At 44.1% G+C, this 22,494-nt stretch overlaps 1 protein-coding gene across 2 annotated transcripts; it reads right to left on the bottom strand.

The window, feature by feature from the left end:
• Positions 1–4,501: 4,501 nt before the first annotated feature.
• Positions 4,502–22,471, bottom strand: st7l (suppression of tumorigenicity 7 like). Of its 2 annotated transcripts, none has more exons than XM_014166116.3 (15): positions 21,849–22,471; positions 21,170–21,252; positions 20,764–20,923; positions 20,471–20,525; positions 20,231–20,370; positions 19,985–20,063; positions 19,742–19,830; positions 19,521–19,621; positions 18,661–18,775; positions 18,318–18,390; positions 17,908–18,010; positions 10,871–11,021; positions 10,547–10,639; positions 10,279–10,418; positions 4,502–6,398 (listed from the first exon to the last, which is right to left on the bottom strand). In XM_014166116.3, the coding sequence occupies exons 1-15, from the start codon at positions 22,054–22,056 to the stop codon at positions 6,303–6,305; spliced, it is 1,686 nt and encodes a 561-aa protein (XP_014021591.1). In that variant the 5' UTR covers positions 22,057–22,471; the 3' UTR covers positions 4,502–6,302. The 2 variants fall into 2 exon arrangements, with proteins under 2 accessions (XP_014021591.1, XP_014021592.1); XM_014166117.3 differs by having other exon boundaries at positions 20,255–20,370; positions 21,849–22,469.
• Between the last annotated feature and the right edge of the window lie 23 nt (positions 22,472–22,494).

Genomic DNA, 22,494 nt, shown 5'->3' with positions numbered 1-22,494 from the left:
AACACATCAAAACTATGAAATAACACATATGGAATCATGTAGTAACCAAAATGGTGTGAAACAAATCAAAATATATTTTAGATTTAAGATTCTTCAAAGTAGCCACCCTTTGCCTTGATGACAGCTTTGCACACTCTTGGCATTCTCTCAACCAGCTTCATGAGGTAATCACCTGGATTGCATTTCAATTAACAGGTGTGCCTTGTTAAAAGTCAATTTGTGGCATTTCTTTCCTTAATGCGTTTGAGCCAAACAGTTGGGTTGTGACAAGGTAGTGGTGCTATACAGAAGATTTGGTAAAATACCAAGTCCATATTATGGCAAGAACAGCTCAAATAAGCAAAGAGAAACAACAGTCCATCATTATTTTAAGACATGGTCAGTCAATCCGGAAAACTTCAAGAACTTTGAAAGTTTCTTCAAGTGCAGTCGCAAAAAACATCAAGCGCTATGATGAAACTGGCTCTCATGAGGATCGCCACAGGATAGGAAGACCCTGAGTTACCTCTGCTGCAGAGGATAATTTCATTAGAGTTACCAGCCTCAGAAATTGCAGCCCAGTTCAAGTAACAGACACATCTCAACATCAACTGTTCAGAGGAGACTGCGTGAATCAAGCCTTCATGGACGAATTGCTGCAAAGAAAACACTACTAAAGGGCATCAATAAGAAGAAGAGGGTATGAATAGTAGACATGTAAATAAATCCTTTCACTGTTTACAGCAGGTCTTCACCTACCCAGACCTGTCTGATAAGCCTGATAGGGTTCCGTGGATGTGTCCAGCTTACACCTGTGCAAATCTCTGTGTGTATAGCAATGGAATGAAACATCCAACCAACGCCTCAAGTGTCGTGCTGTCGGTCAACCACACACCTGAGGTGGTTTGGGGTCCTGTCCAGAAACAGCCCCTACTGTAGCTCCTACCCCTAGACACTTGTGGAGATCTGAGAGAATTGGACAGGTCTAAGCAATACCGCCAAAATTCAACCAAGCCGATCAGAGGTGGAGCTCTCACCATGTCACCACCCATCAATCCCTCTAAGATCTCCACAAGTGCCTATTCTCTTGGCAGCAGAGGCTAGGGGTTGTTTCTGGAAAGGCCATGGGTATTATGATAGCTCAGTAAATCAGTCAGTCTGGCACTGTCAAAAAAATGTAATAGCTGTCAAATACTTGCTTCCCCTGTCCTTGGGAGAATCTCAACTGCATTTTCTTGATTCGTTGCATGCTCTCTCCTCGTATCATTCTCAAAACCCATTGGATGAGAATGTCAGAGTTCCCTCCCCTCTCACCTTCTTATCCAATGGGTTTTGAGGAGGCGGCGAAGAGAGCGGATGTGAGGAATGAAGGAAATGCAATTGAGATTCTCCCCTTGTATACTCCATTCATCACCTCCTTCTCAAAACACATTGGAGGAGAGGAGGAAAGGTTCCTCCCCTCGGGCTCCAATGCACTTTCAAGGAGAGGCAAGGAGCAGAGGAAACAAGGACAGAGGAAGCAAGAATCAAATCAAATGTTATTTGTCACATGCGCAGAATACAACAGGTGTAGACCTTACCGTGAAATGCTTACTTACAAGCCTTTAACCTAACAATGCAGTTTTAAGAAAATATTACTAAATAAACTAAAGTTACAAATTAAAAAAGTAACAATAAAGTAACAATAATGAGGCTATATACATGGGGTACCGACCGAGTCAATTTGTGGGGGTACAGATTATTCGCGATAATATGTACCTGTAGGTAGGGGTAAAGTGACTATGAATAGATAATAAACAGCAAGTTGCAGCAGTGTAAAAACAAGGGGGGGGGTCAATGCAAATAGTTCAGCAAAATAATTGTTCAGCAGTCTTATGGCTTGGGGGTAGAAGCTGTTAAGGAGCCTTTTGGACCTAGACTTGGCGCTCCGGTACCGCTTGCCATGCAGTAGCAGAGAGAACAGTCTATGACTTGGGTGACTGGAGTCTTTGACACATTTTTGGGCCTTCCTCTGACACTGCCTAGTACAGTATATAGGTCCAGGATGGCAGGAAGCTTGGCCCCAGTGATGTACTGGGCCGTACGCACTACCCTCTGTAGCACCTTACGGTCGGATGCCGAGTAGCTGCCATACCAGGCAGTGATGCAATCGGTCAGGATGCTCTCGATGGTGCAGCTGTATAACTTTTTGAGGATCTGGGGACCCATGCCAAGTCTTTTCAGTCTCCTGAGGCGGAAAAGGCATTGTCGTGCCCTCTTCACGACATTCTTGGTGTGTTTGGACCATGAGTTTGTTGGTGATGTGAACACCAAGGAACTTGAAGCTCCCGACCTGATCCACAACAGCCCCGTTGATGTAAATGGGGGCTTGCTCGGCCCTCCTTTTCAAGTAGTCCACAATCATCTCCTTTGTTTTGCTCACGTTGAGGGAGAGGTTGTTGTCCTGGCACCACAGTCCCAGTTCTCTGACCTCCTCCCTATAGGCTGTCTCATCATTGTCGGGGATCAGGCCTACCACTGCTGTGTTGTCAGCCAACGTAATGATGGTGTTGGAGTCATGTTTGGTCATGCAGTGGTTAAACAGAGCATACAGGGGTACTAAGCACGCACCCCTGAGAGGCCCCCGTGTTGAGGATCAGCGTGGCAGATGTGTTGCCTACGCTCACCACCTGGGGCGTTCAGTAAGGAAGTCCAGGATCCAGTTGCAGAGGTAGGTGTTCAGTCCCAGGGACATTAGCTTAGTGATGAGCTTGGAAGGCACTATGGTGCTGAACGCTGAGCTGTAGTCAATGAACAGCATTCTCACATACACTACCATTCAAAAGTTTGGGGTCACTTAGAAATGTCCTTGTTTTTTAAAGAAAAGCAAATTTTTTGTCCATTAAAATATCATCAAATTGATCAGAAATACAGTGTAGACATTGTTAATGTTGTAAATGACTATTGTAGCTGGAATTGGCCCATTTTTTATGGAATATCTACTGTACATAGGCGTACAGAGGCCCATCATCAGCAACCATCACTCCTGTGTTCCAATGGCATGTTGTGTTAGTTAATCCAAGTTTATCATTTTAAAAGGCTAATTGACCATTAGAAAACCCTTTTGCTATTATGTTAGCACAGCTGAAAACTGTTGTTCTGATTAAAGAAGCAATTAAACTGGCCTTCTTTAGACTAGTTGAGTATCTGGAGCATCAGCATTTGTGGGTTCGATTACAGGCTCAAAATGGCCAGAATCAAGACGTTTCTTCTGAAACTCGTCAGTCTATTCTTGTTCTGAGAAATGAAGGCTATTCCATGCGAGAAATTGCCAAGAAACTAAAGATCTCGTACAACTCTGTGTACTACTCCCTTCACAGAACAGTACAAACTGGTCCTAACCAGAATATAAAGAGGAGTGGGTGGCCCCGGTGCACAACTGAGCAAGAGGACAAGTACATTAGAGTGTCTAGTTTGAGAAAGAGACGCCTCACAAGTCCTCAACTGGCAGCTTCATTAAATAGTACCCGCAAAACACCAGTCTCAACGTCAATAGTGAAGAGGCGACTTCGGGATGTTGGCCTTCTCGGATAAACTTGGATTAGCTAACACAACGTGCCATTGGAACACAGAAGTGATGGTTGCTGATAATGGGCCTCTGTATGCCTGTAGATATGTAGATATTCCATTCAAAATCTGCCGTTTCCAGCTACAATAGTCATTTACAACATTAACAATGACTACACTGTATTTTAATGGACAAAAAAAATAGCTTTTCTTTAAAAAACAAGGACATTTCTAAGTGACCCCAAACTTTTGAATGGTAGTGTTGGTGTTCCTTTTATCCAGGTAGGAAAGGGCAGTGTGGAATGTAATTGAGATTGCGTCATCTGTGGATCTGTTGGGGCGGTATGCTTATTGGAGTGGGTCTACGGTGATGTCTAAGAATGTGATGTCTAGTTTTAACACACACACACTCAGCTTGAAGAGTTTAGTGATAATAATGATTTCATCATTGGTTACTGTTATCATTATTATTGCCAATGATTATGGTGACAGAACCCATTGTATTATATTATTGAATTAAATGATTATATCAACTATTAAAACTACAGAAATGCTGTTGTTTATCCTTTTCATTCTCCTGGAAGGTTTAGCATGGCTATAAATGATAGAGAAGTTGACTAAAGCACAAACAGACCTGGCTACTAGGCATGACAAAAGAAACATGCAGTGTCCACGTTTCATATGACATTTTGAACGACATGTAGATGCTTTGTTGTTGCTAGGAGTTACGATCTCATTGTGTCTATCTAGACTCTTATTCCTGTAACTACACAAGAGAAGCTGCTAGAAAAATCACATTTAAATGTATATCAAACCTTTCAGAAAATGTGACCTTGATGCCACACATTGGCCCCGTTATAGAAAGACCCAGGCAGTCTGGACTTGATTTACATGTATGTTCTCTGTCTAGGTAAACCATAGAGCCTCCTAGGCCTACATCCCCAAGACATAATCATAAAACAAATTCCATCTTGAATCGTTTTCTTATTTATTTTATTTGTTCACAATGTACAACAAAAATTCAAAACACAAACACATTAAAATGACATTCAATAACCAATTTATTGTGAGCTATCCGACTCATCATATGGTAGTTAGGTCAAACATTAGGACTTCTGTCTTCAGCATTTCATCATGTTACTCAAACATAACCCAAGAGTATGGAATTACAATAGTGTACAGTAAGTACACCCAGATAGTGCACAGTATAGCCAGATAGGAATGTTGATGGCTTTGACACATAAGTTGAATGAAAGCAAACCAATTATTAGTGCTGTTCAAGCAATGTGTGAGAATTGACCATGATGCAAACGCACCACCGGCAACCAATAAACGGTCAGCTCTCACTGCTGTCTTGACTCATAATTGGGTTCATGTATACTCCAACATATAATACAGTTGAAGGAATTAGCAAATGAATGAGCATGTTCTGAAACCACTGGTCTTCTACGGTGAATAAGGCACTGTATGCCCGCAACGTCGGTTCATCAATACAATAAATATCTGGCAGTACCGAAGGGCAATGTCTTTCAATTTCATCAAGCCGATTATTTCCAATCTGTCTGTTGAGCCAGTGAGGCACTTCATGCTACTCAAGTCCTGCCACAGAATATTGGCTATTGACTAGTCTTAGATTATGGTTCAGAGTATTTGCTGATGAGGATAAAGTGAGATCATACAGTACTTCAAACAAATAGTGTCCTGTTGTGATTGCTATTGCCTCATAACAAGTGCTTGACTTGGAGTGAAATAGGTGCCGGTACTCATTTTGGGTGCCGGTACTGTATATATTTTGGTGCAGGAGCTCCACAATACTTTTGAGCTAATATTTTATAAGAGGAACAGGAGCTCAAGCAGTAGAACATGCCGGTGCCGGTACTCAGCTCCGGTGAGCTCCTGCCCAAGTTAAACACTGCCCATAACACCTGAGCAATACGAGTTGCCTCCAACTCATAGAAGAGACACTAGAAATGCAGCTTTCAAGTATGTAATTGGCTGTGAATGATGCCATGACTGCCCATGGTCTCACAAACTCCGCCCCATAGGAAGACTATGTACCATAAAGGTTATGCTTTTTTTTTACCTATCTGAACTGTCATGTACTCTTTTGACACACATACTTTGTTCTAGTGAACAGGAATGTGTCTGTACATAACTGTGATCCTGGAAAACAGGCCTTCTGGTACCGTTTATCCTCTTCTTTACCTCTATCTCGCTCCTGTTGCACCAGCTAACACAGGCAATACATTTGGCCAGATATTATCAACAGCAAATAGAACAGAGTAGCAACTGTAGTGTTAGCTTTCAGAATGATGAAACGTGAACCATCACTGCACACCACCAAAAAAAAAAAAAGAATTGTGTGCTCATTTAGAATCATTCATTTACTGTTTCAGCACTTCATCTATGAGAGAATGGCCCAATTTCGAGGTCAGACTTGGGAGTAAACTGTGGGTTGAAATACTCTCAATGTACCATTCTGTGTTACTCAACGTAACTTATAATAATAATAAAAAATGAATGACTGTGTGAATATCTGGTAAACGTTTACTTTAAAGAAATCTGTCTCATGATACAAGACTTGGCCAACAGAATCATTACCAAAGTGTGTGCAAATGCTGAAGACAGGAGAGCAAACATTTCTGTCTATAGTTTTGGAGTGTTGGTGTCTGAGGAGTGTGTTTGTGTATGTGGTGTGTGTGTGTGTGTGTGTGTGTGTGTGTGTGTGTGTGTGTGTGTGGTGTGTGCGTGTGCGCGTGTGTGTGTGTGTGATGGGGTCAGATTCGAGTCAGCTGATGCCAAAAACTGGACGGCATGAAGCTCTCCATCTTGTCAGCAAAGAAACCCAGGGGTGCGAAGAGGGTGCTGAAGAACTGAGGAATGAAACAAAGATATTTCAATACACTGCTTTCAATAGCATACACAAGGGGTACTCAAATCCTACCCTACGAGGTCCGGCGCCTGCTGGTTTTCTGTACTACCTGATCATTAATTGCACACACACCTGGTGTCCCAGGTCTAAAATCAGTCCCTGATTAGAGGGGGACAATGGAAAAAATGCAGTGGAACTGGCTTTGAGGTCTAGAGTTCAGTTTGAGGGGCCTACACCATCTCAAATCATACCACACAGCTCTATCTTTGTACATGTATATCTTTACAAGCTCAGTCACAACAATAACACAATTGTACATGTGCTAGAACTATATGTCTTACAATGCTATGTTGTGGCACTGACCTACATGGGGTGGCTACCCCAACACGATAGAACTGACGAACGGAAATGAACACACTTTCATTTGAATTTTTGACAACTGCTATTCAACAAACTACACAGACTGCTGTGGGGAAAAAAAGAGACTAGTATGATGAAATCAAAGTGAGACGACAAGCACTGGGTTGTTGTATTGAGGGGGCATGTTAGAATGTACCCTTCATCTAGGGTTGAATACCAGAGCTTGCATCACTACTACACCCTAGGGATCCAAGGTCTAATTCTATAAAACGCTCTCCCAAAACAAATAAGCAAGGAGAGAGGAGACCCATAACCCTTGTTGAGGCCTCTGTCGCCAGCTTAACCAATTGAAATTGGCCCACGACCGCGTATCTGAAAAATGTTTCAACCTCAATAGTTAAATCCACCGTAAACAACACTTTAATGTGTTTATGAAGCAATACGTTTGCGAGGTGAACAGATGGTTGTGACAGGATAGGGGAAGCAGAACCACAGCAAGGCTCTAGTATCTGGAACCACGGCCAAAGCTTAAAGCATGCAATGCCATGGGTCTCTCTCCCCCAATGCATTTAGTCTCAACCTACAGCGATGACACTGCCCAACGTGATAGACATAGGCTAGTCCTCATGCCTAGTACAACCACAGGAATGGAAAATATTTTTGAAAACATACCTCACGTTAAGATATTAGCCCAATCGATCAAGGTTTTTCCAAATACAGGTCTGCAAATTGGAAAGTTATTGAGCGTGGCCTTCACACATTATTTTTGTTGAAAGGTATTTTGTCCAACTATTTGCTGGTGTTTATAAAAACAAGCCTTTAGGTAAACATTTCAATAATCACAAGTCTATAGAGACGTCCACCCAGACCAAACAGCGTGCAGTGACCATGAGTCAGATGTGTCAAAGTGTTTAAAAACACCCAGTCAAATAAGATTCACTATATATACAAAAGTATGTGGATACGCCTTCAAATTAGTGGATTTGGCTGTTTCAGCCACACCAGTTGCTAACAGGTGTATACAATTGAGCCCACAGCCATGTACTCTCCATAGACAAACATTGGCAGTAGCATGGCCTTACGGAAGAGGTCAGTGACTTTCAACGTGGCACCGTCGTAGGATACCACCTTTCCAACAAGTCAATTTGTCAAATTTCTGTCCTGTTAGGGCTGTCCCGGTCAACTGTAAGTGCTGCTGTTATTGTGAAGTGGAAACGTATAGGAGCAACAACGGCTCAGCCGCAAAGTGGTAGGCCACACAAGCTCACAGAACGGGACCGTCGAGTGCTGAAGCGTGTAGCGCGTAAAAATCGTCTGTCCTCGGTTGCAACACTCACTACCGAGTTCCAAACGGTCTCTGGAAGCAACTTCAGCACAAGAACTGTTGTCAGGAACTTCATGAAATGGGTTTCCATGGCCGAGCAGCCGCACACAAGCCTAAGATCACCATGCGCAATGCCAAGCGTTGGCTGGAGTGGTGTAAAGTTCGTCGCCATTGGACTCTGGGGCAGTGGAAACACGTTCTCTGGAGTGATGAATCACACTTCACCATCTTGCAGTCCGACGGACAAATCTGGGTTTGACGGATGCCAGGAGCTCGCTACCTGTCCCAATGCATAGTGCCAACTGTAAAGTTTGGTGGAGGAGGAATAATGGTCTGGGGCTGTTTTTCATGGTCCGGGCTAGGCCCCTTAACGCTACAGCATACAATGACATTCCAACTTTGTGGCAACAGTTTGGGGAAGGCCCTTTCCTGTTTCAGCATGACAATGCCCCAGTGCATAAAGGTAGGTCCATACAGAAATGGTTTGGCGAGATCGCTGTGGGAGAACATGACTAGCCTGCACAGAGACCTGACCAACTCCATATTAATGCCCATGATTTTGGAATGAGATGTTTGACGAGCAGGTGTTCACATCCTTCTGGTCATGCAGTGTATATAAAAATAAACTCTCTCGTCATACCACTCAGTCACCTACTTCTGAAGACTTTGAAAACAACATCCATCCTCCATAAGATGGAGTGAGTTACAAAGCACACTTTGAATTAGGTTAGGCCTAGCTCTACTGATCAACTGCCACCAATGAGCCACAGAATAGGTAACCTAATAAAAGCTGGTTGAGGACAGACATGGCTGCCATATAGTGGGGCTAGGAGTAGATAAAGAGGAAGCGTGGGGGGGGGGGTCACCCCACTGTCCTGTTTCAGGCCGGGGATTTTTATCCTCTTCCGCAGAAATCTCTGTTTTTCCTCAGAGAACGGTGTGGGCCTGGGCCGTTCCCCTCCCTCCAGCCTCTGAGGCTTTCATGTAGTGCCTCTATCTGGCCCTTACACAAACCAGGCTCTCCACTGCGCTGTAAAAGTGTTATCTAGAGGCAGTCTTTCCCATAACAAAAGTGTGAGTGCGCGGCGGTCTCTGCAGGCTTGTTTTTGCCCAGGCTAATGGCCCTGCTCTGCTGTGTAAAGTGAGAGCTAATAAACAGGGCCACCGTAAACAGAGGATTAGCGTGAGAGAGGGCCTAGCCAAACAAGCTAAAAACAGAAACACTGACAGTCTGCCACACTGTCTTATAAATAAACAAGGGACTAAATCACATACATCAAACCCAATGCTTATACCCTGGAACTAATGCGCATGCTGTAAGCCTATGTCGAATTGTGTTATCAGCTGCTGGCTTACGCTCTTTCGGCCCCCATATATTCCCATAATGTGCGGGAAAAGGGGCTCTGTGAAATGGGCTATGGGGGCAATTGGACTGCAGTTCTTTACTTTTGATGTTTAACAGGCACGGTGCATTAGGCAATTGAGCCTGGGCTTTGAAAAGGACTGAGTGGAGGTGTTAACCTGTTCTGCTAGTGACCGGCACAGAGTTCAGTTGGAGATGCTGCTTTTGCGCCAAGTCGCACAGTACAGTACTCTAGGAATCTACTTAGACAACAGGATATGGTTAAGCTATATTTCATTCTCACACCTTGGAGACAAAAACAGCTCGATTAAATGATACAATATTAAATCCTAAGAGATTCTGGCTGTATTTCTCTAGCGCTGTGCAGTGAAAGACACAGGACCCTCTTACAACCAGACCCTGGCATCCCATGACCCTCGTTGTTGACAGAGACGAGAGGCAGCGACTACACCAGAGGTCAACTGGGTCGGAGTACATGAGAATAATAACACGCATACAACATGTCTTAATAATTTCATCGTTCCAATTAAAAACGCTTCTAAATTTAAAAACAGATCCAGTTTGATATCAGCAAATAACTCTAGGTTAATGGTATTTTCTATACTAGGATATGTCAATGCCACACCTCTGCAACTCCTGAGAAAGTTGATCACAAAGCAGAGAAATACCACATCCAGATTCCATTTATATACTGATAACCTTGTTTTTTTGCTAGCTCAAATGACCATGTATTCATTCAGTGAATGTAACATGAAAAGCCATGTGAAGCGGCCCATAGTAAATATTACCCCCCAACAACCAAAACGATCAGCGGAAGAGAATTGCACGACTTACTGCTTTGGCAAAGACGCCCATGAGCTCTGGAAACTGGTGTGTGAGCATGGCCAGCATGGCAGTGAACGAACAAAGGCCCGCTGTGAAGAGGATGAAGAAGGGAAGCTCTTTCTTTGGGTACACAGACACCTCGTGGAAGGCTGCAGAAGAGAATGAGAGAGGGGGGGACAGAGAGAGAGGAGAAGAGAGAGATAGAGGCACATATTATCATCAGAATTGACCATTTCATTGAGTATACTGTATAGTAGTGACTTGTCCTACTACTTACAGGGCAGCAGTTCCCGATCTGCTGTTTCTGTGCACCCAGGGTAGGGGTAAAACAGGTGACCCTTCTCTAGAGGGTAGGGAATTATCCGAAAAGCTTCAGGGGCAGGAGAGAAATGCAGAAAAACACATCAAGCATGAGAATAGATTCAAAGGTGGTACGCGCATAGATTTTAATGTCAATTATTTTTTCATGGGAGTACTGCCAATGCATTGATGCATGTATAACTATGTTGTTTTAATTGCCAGAAATGCAATCAATGAATTAATCAACCTACTAATTAATCAAACAATCAATCAATCAATCAATCAATGTCCCAGTACGTACTGCCTTCCCAGGTGCAGTGCAGCAGGTTTAAGGCTCCCTCAGCCCTCTTCCAGTGCTGCAGGTGAAAGAAGGCGTAGGCCACCGCCTCGCTGTCCCCCCTCTTCAGGATGTGTTCTGGAGGCAGGATCAGACTCTTCATCTCTAATAAATACTACAGACAGAGAGGCAGACAGGAGATAACGCCGTTACAGTACATTACAGCCAAATGTGTTGACATAGACAGCAGACGCTCTTATCCAGGGTGGCTTACAACCAGTGCTAGATAAACAACCGCATTTCGCAATAATAGTCGCTATCGGCAACATTTGTGCCGTTCAGAAGAGAGAAGTGTGAATGTGAGTGCAAGAAAGACAAGGGCAGCGTAGTTCATTTATTTTCAATGGGAATTAGTCAGCACCTCATCCATATCCTGTTGAGCAATAATTCCCTAGGCTAAGGCTATCTGACCGATAGACTGAAATATACTTTTCCTCGTGAGGTATTTGTTGAGAGGCCTTGTTTTGCAATTGTTCAAGTGGGGAAAATCTAAAGCCTCTCTCTGCTCTGTTACTGTTAGATTCAGAGTGTAACCTCCCCTTGTAAGTTCCTCCCACCGAGTCAGGCAGTACTATGCTGTGTGGTGCTGCCGACTTTCCTCCGTGTCTGGACTGTGTGTGTGTGTGTGTGGCGGCGTGGCAGTGGCGTTAATCCCCTCTGAACTGGTCCCCTGGGCTGTGGGGCCAGCAGGGACCGTTGGGGTTGGGCCTTCTGGATTCCCAGGCAGCCTGCTTCACAGGACTATGAGTCTTAGACTGACACTTTGGGAAGGTTACCCTAAAGCTAATCCTGTTTAATCCCCCCCATGGTCACAGGCTCAGCCAGCCAGCCAGCCCAGTGCAAAGCAGCCCAGAGCCGCCCTGCTCGCCCAGGAGGCTGCACCCAGGGCCAGAGGGGCAGACCAGCCCTCTGCACTAATCTCCTCTTCCCTCAGGGACAGTTAGCTGGTGTGTTAGCTGGCTGGCTACAGTGTGTCTACATGAATATGATGCCGATTGGTTATGCTTGGATAACTGTCTGTGAGTTTGACGTTTTTGAGAATGACGACTGTCTAGCACTTTTTAAAGACGTTTTCAGCGCACTCCACTTCTCGTTGCAGTGATTTATTTGAGTTGCAGTCGTTCAATGGCGTGCGCGACTTTCATGTCCTCGCCAAATTTGAGACTTTTATGCCAGTCAGCACTTAGGCTTACTGTACAGATTAGCTCTCCCACCCTGTCCCTGGAGAGCTACCCTCCTGTAGGTTTATGCTCCAACCCCAGTTGTAACTAACCTGATCCAGCTTTTCAACCAGCTAATTATTAGAATCAGGTGCGCTAGATTAGGGTTGGAGCGAAAACCTACACGGTAGCTCTCCAGGAACAGGGTTGGAGAGGCCTGCTATATAGATGCTGAGCATACTTCATTCTGTTAGGAGCAGCACTTTTAACCAGGTATACCAGTGTGTTTAATAAGGGTAGAGGTGATGGTTACCAAAGCATTTGACTGGCAGCTGTCCTTCCTGGCATGCCCTGGCATAAGGGTGGGTAACACCTCGGCCCTCTGCGCTGCCTCCCTCCTCCGTACACCCCTTCACCAGTCGCCTCTTTGATGAAGGGATTGAGTTTCATTGACGTTCCTCTTTTATCTTGGAACACTCATAAGCCGGAGCATAACTCATAAGCCTCCCTCAGATTTTAATCTTCGGCATTTAGCACAATGGAACAAGTCGACGACATCTAGCCGTCGTCTCATTGGCTCACGGTGCTGTTGAAGGATAGGTGACCTCTGAGGACGTCTGTCATGTTAGGTCACCCGAAGGTAGCAGTGGACTGAACTGGACGGATGCTGGAATAGGAGGATGATATTGACCCGAGAAAGTGATCTAAAAGGTCAGTTTTGTATTGTTCCTTCCAATGATTAAGGTTAGGATCTGGTGAAGGTGAGCTGACCCTAGAGCTGTGCCAAGGCACTTCTTACTACCGTCCGTCTCCTCCAGTGAAGTGTTGGATCACACCTACTACTCCCTAAGTCAAGCCTCCATCCACCTGAATTCTGAACAAGGCTGAGGAGGCCATCGCCACAACATAGGCTACCAGGCACAAAGCAGCACAATCCAAATGCGCGAGGAAGTGTTAACCACAGGAGTGTGCTAAATATAAAACACATTCAGGTGTCCTTAACACTTGACCAGCCATACAGGCTTCCCTCTGTCCGGTTCCTCAACCTTCCTACTGTTCCTTGGAGAGAGAGGGAGAGAGAGAAGAGAGAGCGAGACTGATTGGGACAGACAAGAAAAAAAGTGGCGAGGAGAGGGGGAGCGAGCAGAGCGGTTAAGAGGTTGAGCACTGAAACAGCTGGGTGTGTGGAGCATTTAGTGCAGTCTGCTCATGTGATGTAGCGTGATGTCCATATATAATCCCCTCAGGCCTGCTGCGATGCTGGCCCTAACACTCCCCACGCCTGACCTCCCAGAATGCCCATAAATCTTGCCTTCATTACACCACTCTTCCAAGGCTGCCTGGTGGGGGCTGGCTGGTGGACTGACTGACTGCCGAGGGGTCACGTTGCCGAGGCCGGTGGGAGGAATCGGGGGGTCTCGCTCGTTGATTGAAGCAGGGGAATGCGGGGAAGCTGCTGGGAATGGAAGCCCACCCACAACAGAGCCAGAGCAGCTCGCTCCAGTCCAGTGAACAACTGGTATCTGTGTGTGAACACTGGCTGCCGGGCAGAAAACAACCCACGCCAGGCATGCCTCGGGCTCTACGGCTACAGGTGCACTCACTGACCATTTAGACAGACAAGAACAGGGGTCCCTTGTGAAAGAGATACACACCGTATCTTGATAAGATCTCAATGGGACTCACCTTGATAAATAAATAAAAGACAAGTCTGACACAAATCATTTAGACCAGGAAATAATCCCGCTGCATAATCTCAAAAGCTTTGACTATAAGAAGACCAAAGCACCCAACCTCTAGTGGACTCAATGAGTTGACTTGAAAACGGTGAGGCCGACAGAACATGCTTCACTCCCGCGCTCCTGAGGACAATCCGACAGACACAACTCTTTAAAAGTCGCCGCGTTAAGTCAGTCGTCATGTCTGTCTCTCTGTCCGTCTGCGTGTACCAAGGCGCATGCCACCCACCTGAGGATCAGCCTTTTTCAGCCATCTATTTCCTGTTTGAGGGGTGCAAAATCCAACTGTCTCTTCAATATCACTGGATTGATTGCTTTCATTTGACTCCTGCGAACCTTTCATACTCTTGCTTGAGCCTGTCATTTTTTCTCCGTTAAAGGTACGACTGCAGAAATGTTTGTAACGGCCTGGCAAACACACCCTGGTAATGGCTGAAATGGACTCAATGGGAGACGTTGTCTTTCCGTTGCGTCTATAATGACGCTAAAGCTTCACCTGGGATTCAACGCATCGTTTCGATACTTACATCACAAGAAAGAGAAGAAAGATAGCTTTATTTTGATGGGTGTTGATTTTTTTGGTGGAATTAAAAAAATGAAATTTAATACAGATGTTTACAAGTTAGATGCGCTGAAATAAAACAAGTACCAAAAATGAACACTTGAATTATTGTGGTATTATGTCTGATCTCGCAAACAATGTACAGTATGTTTAGATAGGTGTAATCTAGAGCCGAGTGTGGTGATTTCTAATCTCGGATATCCTGCTATTGACACACTTGTTGAATTACGCAACAGAAAGTGACAACAACAGTAATTAATTAGGCAGTCTAGACAGCACAGGTGAGTGCAGGGAGGCGTAGACAGGGCATGTTTTTGCAGCCCTGTCCCATCCCGTTATGGTAATGTTTTCATGTATGAAAATACACCCATTGTATTTATGCAAATGAGGCAGCTCATTTGATTTATTTTACCAAAGGAAAAAAAACACCTGTCACCATTAGAAAATGTACAGTATCATCAGAAAGTATTCATACCCCATGACTTATTCCACATTTTGTGTTACAGCTTGAACTCAAAATGGATGAAATAAAAACAATTCTCATCCATCTACACACAATACCGCATGACAAAGTGAAAACATGTTTTTCGAAATGTTAGCAATTGTATTGAAAAGAAATACAGATATTTATATAAGTATTCACAGCAGTGAGCCAATATACGTTAGATTCACCGTTGCCATAGATTTTCAAGCCGATTTAAGTCCAAACTCTAACTAGGCCAATCAGGAACATTAAATGTCGTCTTGGTAAGCAACTCCAGTGTATATTTGGCCTTGTGTTTTATGTTTTTGTCCTCCTGAATGTTGACTTTTCTGGTTGAAAGCAGACAACCAGGTTTTCCTCTAGGATTTTGCCTGAGCTTAGCTCTATTCTGTTTCTTTTAATCCTGAAAAACTCCCTAGTCCACTCCTTGCCGGTGACAAGCATACTCATAACATGATGCAGCCACCACCATGCTTGAAAAGTGGTACTCAGTGATGTGGTGTGTTGGATTTTCCCCAAACATAACGGTTTGTATTCAGAACAAAGTTAATTTCTTTGCCACATTTTTTACAATTTTATTTTAGTGCCTTATTGCAAACAGGATGCATGTTTTGGAATATTTTTTATATGTACAGGCTTCTTTTCACTCAGGCATTTATGTTAGTATTGTTGAGTAACTACAATGTTGTTGATCCATACTGTTTTTTTCACTACCATTAAAAACTAACTGTTTAAAGTCACAACTGGCCATGAGCGGTTTCTTTCCTCTCCGGCAACTGAGTTAGGAAGGACACCAGTATGTTTGTAGGGACTGGGTGTATTGATACACCATCCAAAGTGTAATTAATAACTTCACCATTCTCAAAGACATATTCAATGCCTGCTTCTTTTTTTTCTTACCCATCTACCAATAGGTGTCCTTCTTTGCGAAGCATTGGAAAACCTCCCTGGTGTATGTGTTTGAAATTCACTGCTTGACTGAGGGACCTTACAGATAATTGTATATGTGTGGGGTACAGAGATGAGGTAATCATTCAAAAATTATATGTTAAACACTATCCATGCAACTTATTATGTGACTTGTTAAGCACATTTTTATTCCTGAACTGATTTAGGCTTGCCATAACAAAGGGGTTGAATTGACTCGAGGCATTTCAGCTTTTCATTTTTTATTAACTTGTAAAAATGTCTAAAAACATCATTCCACTTTGACATTATGGTGTAGGCCAGTGACACAAAATCTAAATTGAATCACAACAAAATGTAGAAAAAGTCAAGGGGTGTGAATACTTTCTGAAGGCACTGTGTATATATAAGTGCAATCTAAGAAAATAAGTGACATATGACAATACATGTTATACCGGAATTCCCACCAAAATCCCTGAACTCCATTCATTATGTGTCAGTGCCAGTCAAATGTTTTATGTGCTATAATTCAGTCGATATCTGATGCATTTGAACAATTCTAAAAGGTTTGGAGTGTCTCCTGTCTACTATGAGATCTTCTTCAATGGGACAGAGATTGACAGACGGAGAGAACATATTAGTCTCTCCTAGCTCAACGGTCTAGGGCAGGGGTATTCAACTCTACCCTACAAGGTCCGGAGCTTGCTGGTTTTTGGTTCTACCTGATAATTCATTGCACACACCTGGTGTCCCAGGTCTAAATCAGTCCCTGATTTGAAGAGAACAATGACAAAATGCAGTGGAACTGGCTTCAAGGCCCAGAGTTTAGTTTGAAGGGTCGAGGGTATCACCAGTTGAAAGCAGAGGTGCTGTAGATGTGCACTATCTCTGGGATCACTACTTTATAGTCTGACCCGCCCTGTTTGTCAGTGCCGTGGCAGGGGAATGAGAGGGGGCAAAGGGGGGCTGAGAAGGGAGCAGAGAGGGGGGCAACAATGCCCCTGGGGCGGGGTGGGGGACAGGGAGACACTCAGGATGAGGGCCCTCACATCAAAGCCTGGATCAAAGCACTGAGTTTCCCCCTCGCTGCCTGTGACTGCCACACATCGCAGCTCACACACACACACACACACACACACACACACACACACACACACACACACACACACACACACACACACACACACACACACACACACACACACACACACACACACACACACACACACACACACACACACACACACACTTGCGACCACTGTGTCCGTGCATGTGTATGTGAGTGAGTGAGTGTGAGAGAGTGTGTGTGTGTGGGGGATTGTGTGTTTTACTATAGGACATCCAAGCCTAATCCCTGTGGGAAGAGATGTGCAGGAATTGTTTCTGTCTGTCTACTGCAGGGGACACATCAGGGCCCCTTGTTGTCACCCAGACCAGAGCCCAGCCCAGTCATGTCCATGATCAACGAGGTTACACCTCAGGTTCCTGTTCAGTAGGTAGAAAGGATTTTGAAACGGGGGATGTACTACCTGATCTTATGCAGTAAAAATACAGATTTGTATTTTCTGTTGCAAAAGATCTTGCTACAGTATGCCCTACTGAACACGATCCAGATCTCTTCATAGTCAACTGATAGATAGCTAATGGAATAATAATTAGGCTTATAGTTTTACCTTTGGAAAAATCCACTAAGTGCAGGGCACCATGTTCTACCGTGCTACAGAGAGAGTGAGTAGAAGTGGCTCACAGGTCCAGTCCTGACTACAGCAGCTACATTTACGATGCAGTGCAATACTGACACCTGCTGGCTATCCTAGGTCATTACAAGTACTAAAGTCAGCACACTTCTGATAGAGACGTTGATGCTCTCTGCTGCCATCACCTCAGAAGAGAATGGAGTACAGCAAAATAACTAAATAGCCATCACCTGTGTTTGTAAAATATGACAGAATTTGCTCAAATAAAGCTAACGGAAAAAACATAAAGTCATATCAGTTGTTGCATTTCCCCCACTAATTGTTCAGGTTAGGACTTGGATATGGTACACTAAGCTGATTCTAGATATGTACCTTTCTGGCAATTAATGGTTACGGTTAGGATTTGGATAGCGTAAGCTTATCCTAGATCTGTGGCTGAAGGTCTCGACTGACCTTTGGCACATGTGGGTTGAACTCCACAGCTCTGTGTATAGCCTCCACAGCGTTCATCTCTGCAGTGCTCAGGCCCCGCCGGGACGCTGCCTCAGGAGAAAACCTGGGACGGATGGAGAGAGAGACAGACAGAAAGACACACCCGTGTTAAGACAGAAGTCAGGAAGACAGCTTCAAGTGTGGGGGAGGATCTCCTGCACTTCAGTCACAAAAAGAGTTGGATGTCCCACAAAAAAAGTATTGATTGTTAGTAGACAGAATTCCCCTGTGCTACTTGTCTGACCTATAAAAACAGATCTTTGTCAAGTATAGATCATGCAATATACTGTTTTTGTATGTCTTATAAAAATGGTACAATAATGGTTACTAACGGATCTTAAAATCAAAATTTCCCCCACGGGGACACTTACTTCTCTGATACAGCCCGTGCTTTCAGCAGTGCAGACGTGTAGCATATAGTAGCCGACTTTGGCAAGCTGATATCTACAACGAGAACACACACCGGTTATTTCACTTTAAGCTCAAACTAGGAGTCTGGAAATCATAAACACAGAGGACTGGTTCAAAGTTATTGTAGTTTGTTGGCTTGAACCCTGTTTTTCTCATGTGGTCCTACGTGGTTCAGTTGGTAGCATGGGGCTTTCAACGCCAGGATTAAGGGTTTGATTACCGCTGGGCCCACTAATATGAAAATGTACGCACTCATTACTGTCGCCTTGGATAAAAGCATCTGCTACATGCCATATAGCTTACCGTCATATTTGGCAAGGACTGCTTGTACATCAGCGTAAGCCTGCAGCTCCAGTAACGCCTCTAGGAGATTTTCATGTATATTCAACATTCCCAACAGTGGGAATTCTTTCATTAACTGGGAAAAAGTAAGGAACAGTAAGTGAGAGAAGGAATCATAAAATGTCAGGACTAACCAGTATTAAAAGGTGCATAGAAGAGGGCTAAAGACAGGAAGATAAACATCAGGGCCTCCAGGTCCACATTACTTCTGTTTGTTCTATCCTCTAAACAGCGACTAATTCAGACCTGGGATACCAGGGCTGCGTTCAGTATGACAAAACGGTGTAAAATGTTGAATTCAACAGAAATGCAGTACCATTTCTACTGAAAGACCAGTTGAAAAGCTTTGTGATTATGGTGGCCCAGAGGGCGATTATGAATGGTGTGCTGCAGGAGTTTTGTGATTTCAGATGGTCACACCCATATTGATCCGGCCACACCTCGCCACACCCACCAAACGGGAGCAAACATAACACAAAGGCTGTTTTAGAACGATGCAAACCGTCACGCAATGTAGCAAATGTTGAAGCGAACTGAACGCATCCCAGGTAAGTGAACTCTCCCTCTAGCCAATCAATGGCTTCAATCAATAAAAATAAATCTTACATACACCGGATAGGTACAGTGAAATGTGTTGTTTTTACAGGGTTGCTCCAGGGCACAGACAGATCTTTCACCTTGTCGGCTTGGGTATTTGAACCAGCAACCTTTCGGTTACTGGCTCAATGCTGTAACTGCTAGGTTACCTGCATAAACAGCCATAATGCAGAACTCAAGGCCCTGATTTTAACACCCCTGGTTAAGGAAATGGCAACACTCACATCTCTCATCATTTTCACTGCCTCCTTGATGCGTCCCAGCTTGCGTGCACACATGGCCAGTCTGCGTTTGATATACACCAGCAAGTTGATGTCTTTGCCAGCTATGCAAGAGAGGAAATGTATTGCATTTAATTACAAAAGTCCCATCCCTGACTAATGATTTCAAAAGGTCAAAGGCCTGAGGCTTGTGATTTGGTCCTGTACTCTCTGTTCTCTCTTACCGCTCCGCAGTGCTTGTTTGAACAGCCGCTCTGCCTCTGTGATGGTGGTGGCTTCCTCCTCAGCCAGGAGTACATAGGCAGCAGCACACCTAAAAACCACAAGGAAGACACTTGCTATGCTTTCTACTTCATAGAATACACATATTTGTTTGGCTGAATAAGACTATTCATTTTGGATTTCCCTAAATGAGCATGCAATGTCTTTTGAACCGCAACCAAAACTGTCATGATGGTAGAGCTCACTCGTGGTTCATCTCTATGGCCTGGTAAGCTGCTCTGATCCGGGCTTGGGGATTTCTCTCCCGCCAGGCCTTCTGCATAACTGTAAGAGAACAGAAAAATATAACAAATACTGAATGTATTGCCTAGACATGGATCCAGAAGACTGTCCGCAGGCCAATAAGACCCAAAGCAGTCTTTTACAAAGAATTAAGGATTCTATTCCTTCCCAGAAATGTAAACTTTGGCTTTCACTATATCATAATATACCGGTTGAAAAGCTTAGATTCAAACCAGTATCTTCAGGCTTGAGTTGCTGAGTGTCGCCAGTGAAGAAGGTCTGGTGGTCTTGAGCAGACAGGTTCATATCGTAGTAGGTCAAAGGCTCTTTTCCAGTCACCCATGTGTACCTTTAGAGGGGTACAAAATGTGTCAGTGTCAGGGGCAAAGTATTTACAAATAGCAATTTACCTTTAGATAGAAGGCCAGTGTAGCTGGGGATGTTCGTACCTGCTGTATTCTGCTCCTCTGAATAGATTTAAAGGATTCCTCCAAACTTTACACTCTGCAAAAGACAAGTGTCATTACAGTGATGGCCTTGAAAACCTGAGTCACATATTCACTGGCCACCAAATGGAAGAAAAATGGACTGCAACAGTGAGAGAGTACCTGAACTTGTGCAATCAGAAATGCTCATTTTTGTTGTCCATTGCAAAATGTTTTGTTGCGGTTTGCTACAGTGTGCTGTGCACTAATTAATTTGACCCAGGTTTGGGGAACCATACAATTGGTGAAATGTTTACCTGAGACACTGGGTCTAGGCTCAGCCTCTCCGTTGACTGAGGAGAACAGGCCAGTGGTCGTGCTGCTCTCCACCCCACCTAGGAGAGGCCGCAGATGGCTAACAGACACCTGCTCAATGAACGAGGTCCCATACTTACGGAAGTACCACCACTCAAATATCTGCAAGCAGGGGATTGGGACAGTCATACAGAGAGCAATGTACCAGTATACAAATCTTCTTGACAATTCAATTGATTGCCATTTATTTTAATCGTATCATTGTGCACTAGCTAACACATCTATGTTACCTTTGGTGTTGGTATTTGAAATGCACATTTGCAAATGTGGAGTGTCCAATCTACAATCAGGGCTAAGTATATTCACCAAACCCATGCAGTGAATAACCCTGTAATCTTCACAACTCACCAAGATTAGGCCAGAGATGAGAGAGGATGTTCCAGTGAGTGCCACATAGAATTTAGGGGTCAGTGTATTCAAGAACACAGATGCTGAAACAACAGGTAACGCTATGTTAGATCAAATGCATAACATATAAATTAATGACACTGCACAAGCCTGACTGAATAATAAGACTGGGATTCAGATTTAACACTGAACGTAAATTAGAGGCTGATAATGCAGAGCCCACTACAGACAGAGCCTGAGCCCACTACAGACAGAGCCTGTGCTGGGTCAGTGTAGCTAGCTAGCGATGTTGAAGTACCATGCCCATAGATGAAGATAGATATAGCTGGTTAGCTATGTCTCTAGCGAATAGCCACACTGACTAAGAAACTCATGCAAATCTAGCAATCACTATGCATTGCTAGTTTGAATGATGCAAACTAACGACCTAGCTAGCCGGTTAGTTGTTATTCATAAGCGTAACAGATAACGTTAGTTAGGTGTCTAATATCTAGCTAATATTTAATAAATAAACCAACCTGAGATGCTGGCTATGGAACTGTCAACCTTTCACTTCATCCACTGTCTCTCGATTTATATTTGTTAGCTAGCAGGCTGGCTACATTAGCTAACTAGCTAGCTCTCCCATTCTTTGATGGATCTGCATTACAGCTAACGTTACTTTAGCTAGCTAACTCACCTGAGGTAAGAGTGTCCTGCAATTTCAAGGGGCTTCGCAGAACATAGATCATAGTTAAAACCATGGCAAACCAAACTGCACATATGTATGTCCATGACCAGGACAGCCACGATTTTAATTTCTCTGTAAATCCAATAGATTGAGGATTACTGCTGGTGGCGTCCTCCATGTTTTTACCGGATGGCTGTGCTGTAAACAGAGGAATCATGTGCCAGTGGCACCAAAGATTTGTTATAAGTAACCCAAGAAAGATCAGAGCCTGTCGTTTCCAATGGGAGCGAATTAATCATCCTGACCAGAACGAGCAAGGAGATGGGCAGAGCCAAGCACGAGATAGCGAGCTCCTATTGGCGCGTTCTAGCATAATTTGCATATTTCCGTTAGGGAACGCCTACTCTGTGAAGTGCGCGAATGCAATAACACAACTCGTCCTCGCACTCCATCTAAACAACGCTTTTTTTACTTTGGAAAAGCCTAAAGTCTACAAAACGCAGTCCCCTCTGTTTGTTACAGATTCTAGTTTTGGAAACAGAAAACTGAATGGAGATCAAATGTTTCATGTATGAGAAAATGTTCAGAATGTCGGACAAAAACCATCTCGCTCCATCTTCTCCCACTGCCGGCCACTGGGCTTCCTCTCATCACC

Source organism: Salmo salar, chromosome 22, assembly GCF_965601325.2.
Source record: "Salmo salar chromosome 22, fSalSal1, whole genome shotgun sequence".
NCBI lineage: Eukaryota > Metazoa > Chordata > Actinopteri > Salmoniformes > Salmonidae > Salmo > Salmo salar.
This window is presented reverse-complemented; position numbering and strand designations above follow the sequence as displayed.